At 49.4% G+C, this 12,446-nt stretch overlaps 1 protein-coding gene across 1 annotated transcript in view; it reads left to right on the top strand.

The window, feature by feature from the left end:
• grin1b (glutamate receptor, ionotropic, N-methyl D-aspartate 1b) overlaps positions 1 to 12,446 on the top strand; it is a gene marked incomplete at both ends in the record, with an annotated part of 290,208 nt that overhangs the window by 93,382 nt on the left and 184,380 nt on the right. Inside the window, one exon of the mRNA XM_084308084.1 lies at positions 11,338 to 11,472. Within this exon, the coding sequence (XP_084164210.1) occupies positions 11,338 to 11,472 (135 nt within the window). The remainder of the gene's footprint in view (positions 1 to 11,337; positions 11,473 to 12,446) is intronic.

Below are 12,446 nucleotides of genomic sequence, written 5' to 3'. Positions count from 1 at the left end.
ACACAGTTAGCAGAGTCCAGAGAAAAAACAATACGGTAATCCAAAGTGTAAATCCAACACAAAAATAGGTGAGAACAGTACAAACAAAAACGGGATCTCTTCGGTGTTTCACAAACACACAAAAAACTGATGATCCAAAAGAACTGTTTCCAAAAACTCACCAGAGCGCAACGCGTAAAGCGGGCAGAATACGAGGCGCAGCTCAGAACGGGAAACCAGGTTCTCCACAGGGATTCTCCACGAAAGTCCTGGAGAGCAAAAGACAGCAAACAGCGACGGGGAAGGCAGGAAAATGCAGGAGTATTCAGAACTATCCAACATAGTAGTAGGGGGATCAGGGTATATAAAGCCACAGGGCGCTGATTACAAGCTGTGACAGCTGCGGGATGAAATTGATACTTGCTCCAGAAGCGTGTGGCGGGGAGAGCACCAATCAACACGGCACCTTACAGGAACGGAGCGTGTGGCGGGGAATGCAATTAATCAACAAAGTACCTTAAAGGAACGGAGCGTGTGGCCGGGAACGGACCAATCATCACAGTACTTTAGGAAGCCTGTGGTGGGGAAAGAACCAATCCTCACATATGTACTTCATATAGGCTGCCTAATACCAACAACAAAATAGATTGTATCATATACCTCTACACACATTATATTATACACATCATATTATATGGGGCGGCTAGGTGGTGTAGTGGGCAAGGCACTCGCCACCAGTGTGGAGACGCTAGGATTCGCGTGTTCGAATCCAGCTCTCCACATTGTTTTTCAGTTTGGCTGGTCGTCCGCAGTAATACACATTGGCCGTATTACGGGGAGGGAAAACTGATGGGTGGGGATCGAACGTTGTGAACAAGCGACTCCTACAAGTCGGTTGGTGCGCCTGCGCAGTAGAATCAGGAAGTGTCGGGGGCAGCGTGAGCCTCCCACGCGTTACTCCTCGACACTGAGAGATCGAGCTGCGCAGGTGAAAAGATGCGACTGCTGTTACCTCAAGTACCGGAGGGGACTTGTGCTATGTATGACTTAGTCCACATTGCAGCCGGCTTGTGGGAGGCAAGAAACAGCGTTCGTGACAGGGGAGGGTTGAATTGGATGATACGAAATTGGGATGGGAGAAAATATGGAAAAATGGGAGAAAAAGTGGATCAAAAAAAAAAACACATCATATTATATCTTGATTCGGCAGCACCTCTGTCAACAATCTCTCAGAGTTTGCTCCATCAGTAATCAGTAATGTGAACGGGATTCCACTTGGTCAATGTACAGATAATCTGCGATGCGCATTTTGGCTGATAATGTGCCGGTGGCCGGAGTCTCATTCATATTCACTTAAATGCAGATCATAGTTATCCACTGAAGCCATATGACTCTGACCAGAACGGGCTCATGACGAGCACACATAATAGGCATTAGAGCGCAGAGTTGTCTGTGAACTTGGCAACTTCATTGGATTTATTTATTCTCTAAAAATATCTATAATCATACGATTAAATATTGTTTGAAATAAAACGCTAAATACTATTATTCTGTGTGTCATGTTTCCAAATAAGATTGTTCACAACGGGAAATGCTGTATACGTTCAATTTGTTGGTTGGACGGTGGACCTCTGTGATCAATCTCGCTCTCAGTGAAGTCTCTCAGAGTTAGCTCGGGTTAGTCCACTTTTCCACATTTCATGGGGGTGTTCCATTACCGTATATGGTTAATCGGGGCGGTTCTGGTATGCAAATACTTAAAACAGTGCACGAGCTCAAACGTAGGATCAAAGTCATATTTATCAAGACAGGTGTGCGTAGGACCTGTGTACGCACGTGTGATAAGTCCCGTTTTTTTTTTGTAAGTGGAGGGGGTGACAATGGAACCATCAATATTTAGGGAGAAATCCTGGGTGTGGCTGGTGAGTGCAACACAGTAATTGTGAAACGGTGGTGGATTAACGTAATTCACACACAGAACTGTCTATGGGTTTGGGGTCCGCACAGACATTTAGCGTGTGGTACCTTCGTTCTCGACTCTACCTACAGTGGAAGTTGAGTGGAGTCGAATCGAGTTGATACCATGCAGTGGTAAAGCGGCAATAGTCCCGGTTGGAATTAGTAAATGAAGAAAACTTTTTTTTTGCATCCCCTGAACCGAACAATACCCACACGCGCCGAACCGTGGAGGTCATGCCGAACGGTGTACGGTTCGAATGCATACCGTTCCACCCCTAATGTTTTGATATCTGTGAGGTAGGTGGTGAGGGTGGAAAGAGTGGCTGGAGTGATAGTCTTGGTGGAGAGGTAGAGCTGAGTGTCGTCTGCATAACAATGGAAGCGGAGGTCATGTTGACGGAGAATCAGACCAAGTGGAAGGATCTAGAGGATGAAGAGCAGGGGACCAAGTACTGAGCCTTGGGGGACACCATGAGTGATGGGGGCAGTGGGGGATTTGCAATTGTTGATGGAGATGAATTGGTGCCTGTGTGAGAGGTATGATTGGAGCAAGGTGAGGGGGATTCCGGAGATGCCAACGGAGGACTGGAGACGAGTGATGAGGATGGGGTGACTGATGGTGTCAAAAGCAGCGCTGAGGTCTAAGTCTAAGAGGATAAGGATGGAGAGGGAACCAGAGTCGGCAGAGAGGAGTATGTCGTTGGTGACCTTTAGAATGTGTGACCTTTAGAAGGTCTAAGTCTAAGAGGATGAGGATGGAGAGGGAACCAGAGTCGGCAGAGAGGAGTATGTCATTGGTGACCTTTTCCCTATTTTTAGTTTTAGTGAGTTTTTCCTTACCTTCGCGTGGGGTATGTCTGGGAGTGCTTGCATTCATTCATTTATTTGCATTTATTTTAAATTTGTTGGACCTTATGGTGTTCTTGTTTTGTTCTTGACTTATTGTTATGTTTCTTCCTGACCTGTTTAAAGAAGACGTATCCGGCCCATGGGGACATTAACGTGTGTTGTCGGGCCTTACAAATAGATTTGATTTGATTTGATTTAGAAGTGCGGTTTCGGTGCTGTGTCTGGTGTGGGATCCGGATTGAAAGGTATCATAAAGGTTATTGTTGTCGAGGTAGGATTTTAATTGGGAGGCAATGGCTCGCTCAAGGATTTTTGAGAGGAAGGGTAGGTTGGAAATGGAGCGGAAATTATCAAGGGTTTCAGGATTGAGTCCGGGTTTTTTTAGTAAGGGGGTGACAGAAGCAATTTTGAGGGCGGGGGGAAATAGGCCAGTGGTCAGAGAGGAGTTTAAGATGGAGGTGATTAGGGGAGAAAGGGCAGGGAGACAAGCCTTGTGTTATGGTTTGTAATGCGACCCCAATTGCACGACACAGACAGGTAATCAGAGTTAGCCAAAACAAGGGCATGATTTATTATATACAAAAAAGCGGCACTCTGCCTTTAAGGGGGAAAAACAGGAAGGAATCCTCTAGCACACAGGCAAAGAGGTACACAGGAAATCTTCCAGAAACACGGGCAAATATACACAGGACTCTTCATTGAACACGGGCATCCTCCCGACCAGAATGCTGCCGACGGGCAGCGCAGCAACCAGGGGGTCCAAGGGGAATGGGGTGAGAACACGGGCATCCTCCCGTGGAGTAATAGAGAGCGATGGCGAGCCTCACCCCAGGAACGGGTCCATGTAGAGGGAGTTGGGAAGTAGCCGGCAGGACATCCGGAGTGGGAACACTGGGATCCTCCCGTGGAGTAATAGAGAGCGAAGACGGTGTCGTACTCCAGGAAACGGCGACAGGTGGTGATATACAGGGGTGGCACGACGTCTCACGCCGAAGACACGGCAGTAGATGGTAGTAACAAGAACGACCCGACCAGGAGTGGAGGGGAGTCTGCAATACTAGTACTCTCCCGAGCTGATTGCAAACTCCTCTCAGGTGCGTGAAGCAGAAAAACGGCACGCCCCCTCGTTGGGCTGCATGCAGAATTCCTCCAGCCCTCACAGTACCCCCCCCCCCCCCTCCACGGGAGCCACCCGGCGACCAGCCAGGCCCGCAGGGGGGAAAAAGAATTTCAGAGAGGCACCAGTGAAACTGACCTTGCTAGCTGAAGGGGCAGTCCTAGCAGAGGGGAACAGGGTAGCTACACACAAAGTGGAGGCCATGCTAGCTGGGGAAGCTACACATAAAGTGGGCTAGCAGAGGGAACAGGGTTAGCTGCCAGGGCATAGCTAGCTACAGGGCCTATGCTAGCTGTAAGGTTACATCAACATAGAGGCTGTGCCAGCTGCTGGAGCTAAGCTAGCAGACTGCTGGACTAGCTGAGGAAGCCGGTTAGCTGCAGGGGCTTAGCCAGCTACAGGGCCTATGCTAGCTGTAAGGCTACATCAACATAGTGCTGTGCTAGCTGGTTAGCTGCAGGGGCTAAGCTAGCAGACGGCTGGACTAGCAGAGGAGAACAAGCTAGCTGAAAAGACAGACCTAGCTGTGGGGAAGCTACACATGGGGTTAGCTGCAGGGGCTGTCTCACATACACTGTCTGTGCCGGCTGGGGTCGTCGACTGGTCGGGTCGTACTGTTATGGTTTGTAATGCGACCCCAATTGCACGACACAGACAGGTAGTCAGAGTTAGCCAAAACAAGGGCATGATTTATTATATACAAAAAAGCGGCACTCTGCCTTTAAGGGGGAAAAAACACCAAAGTCCATGAACACAAAAAACGCGGCACTGTGCCTTTAAGGGACGCACAGGCAGGAATCCTCTAGCACACAGGCAAAGAGGTACACGGGAAATCTTCCAGAAACACGGGCAAATATACACAGGACTCTTCATTGAACACGGGCATCCTCCCGACCAGAATGCTGCCGACGGGCAGCGCAGCAACCAGGGGGTCCAAGGGGAATGGGGTGAGAACATGGGCATCCTCCCGTGGAGTAATAGAGAGCGATGGCGAGCCTCACCCCAGGAACGGGTCCATGTAGAGGGAGTTGGGAAGTAGCCGGCAGGACATCCGGAGTGGGAACACTGGGATCCTCCCGTGGAGTAATAGATAGCGAAGACGGTGTCCTACTCCAGGAAACGGCGACAGGTGGTGATGTACAGGGGTGGCACGACGTCTCACGCCGGAGACACGGCAGTAGATGGTAGTAACAAGAACTCCCCGACCAGGAGTGGAGGGGAGTCTGCAATACTAGTACTCTCCCGAGCTGATTGCAAACTCCTCTCAGGTGCGTGAAGCAGAAAAACGGCACGCCCCCTCGTTGGGCTGCATGCAGAATTCCTCCAGCCCTCACAGTACCCCCCCCCCCCCCCTCCACGGGAGCCACCCGGCGACCAGCCAGGCCCGCAGGGGGGAAAAAGAATTTCAGAGAGGCACCAGTGAAACTGACCTTGCTAGCTGAAGGGGCAGTCCTAGCAGAGGGGAACAGGGTAGCTACACACAAAGTGGAGGCCATGCTAGCTGGGGAAGCTACACATAAAGTGGGCTAGCAGAGGGAACAGGGTTAGCTGCCAGGGCATAGCTAGCTACAGGGCCTATGCTAGCTGTAAGGTTACATCAACATAGAGGCTGTGCCAGCTGCTGGAGCTAAGCTAGCAGACTGCTGGACTAGCTGAGGAAGCCGGTTAGCTGCAGGGGCTTAGCCAGCTACAGGGCCTATGCTAGCTGTAAGGCTACATCAACATAGTGCTGTGCTAGCTGGTTAGCTGCAGGGGCTAAGCTAGCAGACGGCTGGACTAGCAGAGGAGAACAAGCTAGCTGAAAAGACAGACCTAGCTGTGGGGAAGCTACACATGGGGTTAGCTGCAGGGGCTGTCTCACATACACTGTCTGTGCCGGCTGGGGTCGTCGACTGGTCGGGTCGTACTGTTATGGTTTGTAATGCGACCCCAATTGCACGACACAGACAGGTAGTCAGAGTTAGCCAAAACAAGGGCATGATTTATTATATACAAAAAAGCGGCACTCTGCCTTTAAGGGGGAAAAAACACCAAAGTCCATGAACACAAAAAACGCGGCACTGTGCCTTTAAGGGACGCACAGGCAGGAATCCTCTAGCACACAGGCAAAGAGGTACACGGGAAATCTTCCAGAAACACGGGCAAATATACACAGGACTCTTCATTGAACACGGGCATCCTCCCGACCAGAATGCTGCCGACGGGCAGCGCAGCAACCAGGGGGTCCAAGGGGAATGGGGTGAGAACATGGGCATCCTCCCGTGGAGTAATAGAGAGCGATGGCGAGCCTCACCCCAGGAACGGGTCCATGTAGAGGGAGTTGGGAAGTAGCCGGCAGGACATCCGGAGTGGGAACACTGGGATCCTCCCGTGGAGTAATAGATAGCGAAGACGGTGTCCTACTCCAGGAAACGGCGACAGGTGGTGATGTACAGGGGTGGCACGACGTCTCACGCCGGAGACACGGCAGTAGATGGTAGTAACAAGAACTCCCCGACCAGGAGTGGAGGGGAGTCTGCAATACTAGTACTCTCCCGAGCTGATTGCAAACTCCTCTCAGGTGCGTGAAGCAGAAAAACGGCACGCCCCCTCGTTGGGCTGCATGCAGAATTCAGCCCTCACAGTACCCCCCCCCCCCCTCCACGGAGGAGATGTGACAGAGACGCATTTACTGACAGTGAAGGAATAGGAGATTGTGTCAGAGGGTTTAAGAAGTGTGTTGATGCTGGGCGGCTGGGTGGCGCAGCGGAGATTGCGCTCGTCACCAACGCAAGAGACTCCGGTCTCGAATCCGGGTGTCAGTGTTGCCTCCGGCTTGGCCGGCCGTCATACTAACTCAATTGGCAGAGTCAGCGGGAGGAAGTCGATGGGTGGTAATCTGGACGTTGTGGACAGCGACTCCTACAGGTCGGTTGGGGGACGTCTGCACAGCAGAGACAGGAAATGGCGGGGGCAGTGTGAGCCTCCCACATGTTACACCTCGCCAATGAGAGTCCGCGCTGGCAGGTGAAAAGATGTGACAGGCTGCCTCCTCCCTACAACCGACCAGTGGGGGGCATATGCGAGCAACGTTCAAGACAGGGGAGGGGAGAATTGGAAACACGAAATTGGGATTGGAGAAAAATAAAAAAATAAGTAAAAAAAGTGGATACAAAAAAAATTGTGTTGATGGTGGAAAACAGAATCCTGGGGGCGTCTATTCTTTTACCAACGGATTTCCATTTCCGGGTTCGTGTTCTGCGATCTGATTGGCCACTGACGTACGCTAGTTCTGCCCCCCCGCCCTACGCTGCTCGCGCCGCTAGTTCTGCCCCCCCGCCCTACGCTGCTCGCGCCTGTATTATCCAATTCATATCAATCGAAATAACGTATTGTTTTCATCTCTCTATATTAACGTGATTCCATCAACACAACATAAATGTTCAAAACACGACAAGACAGTTTGCATCACTTCCCATGGTTCTCGGCACTTATTCTACCGGTAGTGCGGTAGTTGTTGCCACGGTATTGGGTCTTTGGGTGAATACTTCATTGGCGGGGAAGAAGAACACTGATAGCGGTGTGTGGACCGTCCTGCGAGCCCCAGACCACTGCCCCGCGAGCCCCAGACCACCGCCCGCAAGCCCTAGACCACCGCCCCGCGAGCCCCAGACCACCGCCCCGCGAGCCCCAGACCACCGCCCGCAAGCCCCAGACCACCGCCCCGCGAGCCCCAGACCACCGGCCCGCGAGCCCCAGACCACCGCCCTGCGAGCCCCAGACCACCGCCCCGTGAGCCCCAGACCACCGCCCCGCGAGCCCCAGACCACCGCCCCGCGAGCCCCAGACCACCGTCCCGCGAGCCCCAGACCACCGCCCGCGAGCCCCAGACCACCGCCCGCGAGCCCCAGACCACCGCCCCGCGAGCCCCAGACCACCGCCCCGCGAGCCCCAGACCACCGTCCCGCGAGCCCCAGACCACCGCCCTCGAGCCCCAGACCACCGCCCGCGAGCCCCAGACCACCGCCCCGCGAGCCCCAGACCACCGCCCCGCGAGCCCCAGACCACCGCCCCGCGAGCCCCAGACCACCGCCCCGCGAGCCCCAGACCACCGCCCCGCGAGCCCCAGACCACCGCCCCGCGAGCCCCAGACCAGACTTGTTTCCCGTGCACCTAAAATTCGACCTGGTCTCGTCCCGTGGGGCTCCACTTCTTTGCCTTAAAAACTCGTTGGTTACTCGCAGTATGCTTCGGGTTATCATTGTCCATCTACACTGAAGCACCGTCCAATGGGTTCTGAAGCATTTAGCTGAATATGAGCAGATATTACCTGAAACACTTCAGAATTCCTCCTGCTGCTTTTGTCAGCAGTCACATCATCAATAAATAAATGGTATTTTGGTGTTGCTGAGCTCACCAGTGCGTTCTTTTTAAGAATGTACCAAACAGTTGATTTGGCAACACCTAACATTTTGCCATCTCTCTCTCTGATGGGCTTGCTTCACTGATAGTGACACAGCTCTTTGGACCTCATATGGAGAGTTGACGGCAACATATTCCAAATGCAAATACTACTCTTGAAATTAACGTCTAGACCTTTTATCTTCTTCTTGTAAATGAAATAATACACACCTGGCCATGGAACAGCTAAACAGCCAATTGTCGAATTACTTTTGGTCCCTTAAAAAGGAGGAGGTAAATATATAAATTGTTGTCATTCCTACACCATTCACCTGATTTGGATGTAAATACCCTCAAATTAAAGATGAAATATTTATGGACCCGACTGTTGATGATGTCCAAATATTTATGGACCCGACGTATAGCTGACAGTGCGTGTGTGTGTGTGTGTGTGTGTGTGTGTGTGTGTGTGTGTATGTGTATTACCGCTCTAGGTGAAGGTGTGTAAACTTCAGTGCCATTCTACTCTGTCTCTGCTGACGGTGTTTGTGTGTGTGTGTATTACCTCTCTAGGTGAAGGTGTGTAAACTTCAGTGCCATTCTACTCTGTCTCTGCTGACGGTGTGCGTGTGTGTGTGTGTGCGTGTGTGTGTGTGCGTGTGTGCGTGGTCGTGTGTGCGCGCGTGTGTGTGTGTTACCTCTCTAGGTGACAGTGTGTAAACCTCACTGCTATCCTACTCTGTGTCTCGGCTGTCAGTTCCTTGCAAGTTGAGACCAATGGAGCCACGCTCTAACTTGAAGCAGAAAATGACAGAATCAATGTTGTGTTTCTAACTCGTCACCTCTCATACACTTTTGAAGAGAGGAAGGCATATTACACTTCAAAATGTTTGCGTGATTGTCTGGATTCTGAAGCTGCAAATAGTTAAGCCATGCTATGTATACTTTTCGCCCTATTCCAATATAAATGACGACACCCCCCCTCTCACTCAACCAAGAGGAAGAAACTGTGTGAAGGCTGAAATGCCACGGCGTCGACTCAATTCAGCAGATGAGGTTTAGCTCAGTTGGTATCAGGGTTGGAAGTAACAAAAATTTATAAATGAATGTGTAACCGATTAAATTAATGTGTAATCGATTAAAATGCAATCAAATCAAATAGTCGCTTGATGAATTAGCAAATGATTTAATTAATTCAGAACCAAACTGAATAAAACATCATCAATAAAATGAAATAACAATCAAACACATCATTTAAATAAACTAGACTGGTTTTATCTAATCACCTTGAAATTCAATTCAGTGCACCGCAATTCCATTCGCCACCACTTTCGCCACCAATCATTTTTGTTACTTCCACCCCTCATAGTGGGCGGGGTAATTTGATTGACACATGGAGCACAAACCGCTAACGAACTGTTCAACAACGAAAGTGTCCTCGATTTGATGAAAGTGGTGGCGAAAGTGGTGGCGAATAGAATTGCAGTGCACTGAATTGAATTTCAAGGTGATTAGATAAAACCAGTCTAGTTTATTTAAATTATGTGTTTGATTGTTATTTCATTTTATTGATGATGTTTTATTCAGTTTGGTTCTGAATTAATTAAATAATTTGCTAATTCATCAAGTGACTATTTGATTTGATTGCATTTTAATCGGTTACACATTCATTTATCAATTTTTGTTACTTCCACAGGTACACATAATCTGTAGACCAATGCATACAAAGGTATGCCTGCTTGGCCCCCACATCCCTGCTCAGGACATGTATTTGATAATGATATTCAACTGTCAAAACTTTGTATTGTGACATCCCTAGTGTGTGTGTGTGTGTGTGTGTGTGTGTGTGTGTGTGTGTGTGTGTGTGTGTGTGTGTGTGTGTGTGTGTGTGTGTGTGTGTGTGTGTGTGTGTGAGAGTGTGTGTGTATGAACCAGTTAATAACTTTGGCTCTGAAAAGCATGTGATAAATAAAGTTTAAAGGATCATTAACACATTCAGTGCCAGCTATTAGACGGGACCCGCTGTAGCAATGCCAACGCTTTAAAAGATAGGAGTGCGTCACCTTGTTTGTAGAGCTAAATCTATATTCTATATTATAGCCATGGATACAATACTATGGTCATTTGACAGTGACTTGCTTCCCGTCAAGATGCAAAAAAGAGATAATTTTACCATGCATACATTCGCACCTTATCCCGTGGTGAATATAAGTAATTTAGAGTGGTCTGGGGTAATTCCCGAAAGGCTGAGTAATAGCCTTATATGTCAATTCTATTATAAGCGTTGCCGTTTCTTGCCTGGACACGCTACTATTGCCAAATCAAATCTATATAGTAGGTATTATGTTTCATCATGAATGCATGAAAGGGGGGGGTGTCGTTTCTGATTATTTGATTACCAGTAACGGCATTCGTATTGAACACTAAAAACGCTTATCAGCCTGATCGGTATAAAAGCATTGCACGATCAAACAAAAATTTACATCAGATAGTCCTTACCTGTGATCAGGAGTATTCCAAAAATAATATTCCAATGTTTTGATCGCCATCTGGTACATCCGATGTCGATGGATCGGGGATATTTGACGCGCTTCAATGAAACCGGGAGAACTGCTCGACTGGCCCGACCGAGAAAACTGTGCCCGGAGACATTTGACCGTTGCACAGGCCAAGATATAAGGTTTCAAAGGGTGCTCGATACCGCCGTCTAGCTGGATGCGGCCGGTATTGCACTTTGGCATTCTCAGGATGATTCCCCATGTTAACCCCGAGTCCATGTGCCTGTAATGAATAGAAATATTGAATAAAAGAAATAACGATCAAATAACAAGTATACTCATTGTTGGCGTCCAAGTGATGGCGCCCAATAATGAATATAATCGTTGTTGGTGGGGAATGTGTTAAGGTTATAGTCAACCTAGACCCTGTTTCTCACTCATTATCATACCAATTCATCCTGACCAGACGTCTCATCGACTGGACCGAGCTGTGTTTTTCTGGGTGCTGGAGTTGGCTTTGATAAATAACGTGAATGTCCTCCCCTTCCTTCCTAGGTGTATGCCATTCTGGTGAGCCACCCGCCACAGTCCAACGACCACCTCACCCCCACGCCCGTCTCCTACACCGCCGGCTTCTACCGCATCCCCGTGGTGGGGCTCACCACGCGCATGTCCATATACTCTGACAAGGTAAGATAGTATTCACCATAATCACAATGTCTGTATAGTGACACAATTGTTTCTAAAGTAAACAATGACTCAGTGTTTCTGTTAGCTTGTCAACGTGTTTAAAATGTATATTTCGTAAAACACTACTGCAGTGCTGAATACTGATGGCAAAATATGAGGAATTGTCCATTTCAATGTGAACAGTATTTCCAATGGCTGTGGTGAGTGTTCAGAGTTTACAGCCAAGTATGTTTGTGTCAACATTACTAAGACACTGACAGACCAACAGAAAACACATACCAACCATAGAAAAGCGTGTTGCTGTCTTAGGGCTTGTGTCATAGGGGACGTTTTATGAGTTGTCAGCTCCTTTCTGTCATTCACTTCTATGCTACAGGCGTGACAGGCGCGCTCCTCTTCCCAGAGCCGCGCCTCGCGTTTTATGAGCTCTCGACGGCAGCGTTTTTGGCGGAGCGCTCCCAGCTCATAAAGTTGAAAGTAGTTAAACTTTTTTGGAAAGGAGCGCGCTCATCAATGTAACTCATCGAGGAAGGGGCGGAGCCGCGGCTGGCGCAAGCTCTGGGGAGACCCAGAAAAACTCTTGGAACTTTTTTTTCTTCTTTTTTCAAAGCGGTCCGCCTCGAAAAAAAGGCTATTAGTGGACACATAGCCTTTGGGTCTCGGACTCTCTGTGTACTTGTGCAAGAGGGCGGAGCTGCGTGTCCTGCATTCCTCTGGATGTACTTCCTCAGAAATTAACGACGTGCATCCGGAATATGCAATGAAGCGCATGAACCAGGGGCGTAACTATGGGGGGGGGGACACCGGGGACATGTCCCTGGCATGTTTTTAGAATGCAGTTAGTGTCCCCTGCACGATAATAAACGGTGACGCGACGTGTTAGGAAAACGGCTGCTTGGCCATCTCTGAGCCATTGTCATGCAAAGTCAAGTAGCCAGGTGAGCACCCGGCGCTAAGTACCACAGCTGTCTTTG

This window comes from Notolepis coatsorum (assembly GCF_963971535.1).
Source record: "Notolepis coatsorum genome assembly, chromosome: 2".
NCBI lineage: Eukaryota > Metazoa > Chordata > Actinopteri > Aulopiformes > Paralepididae > Notolepis > Notolepis coatsorum.
This window is presented reverse-complemented; position numbering and strand designations above follow the sequence as displayed.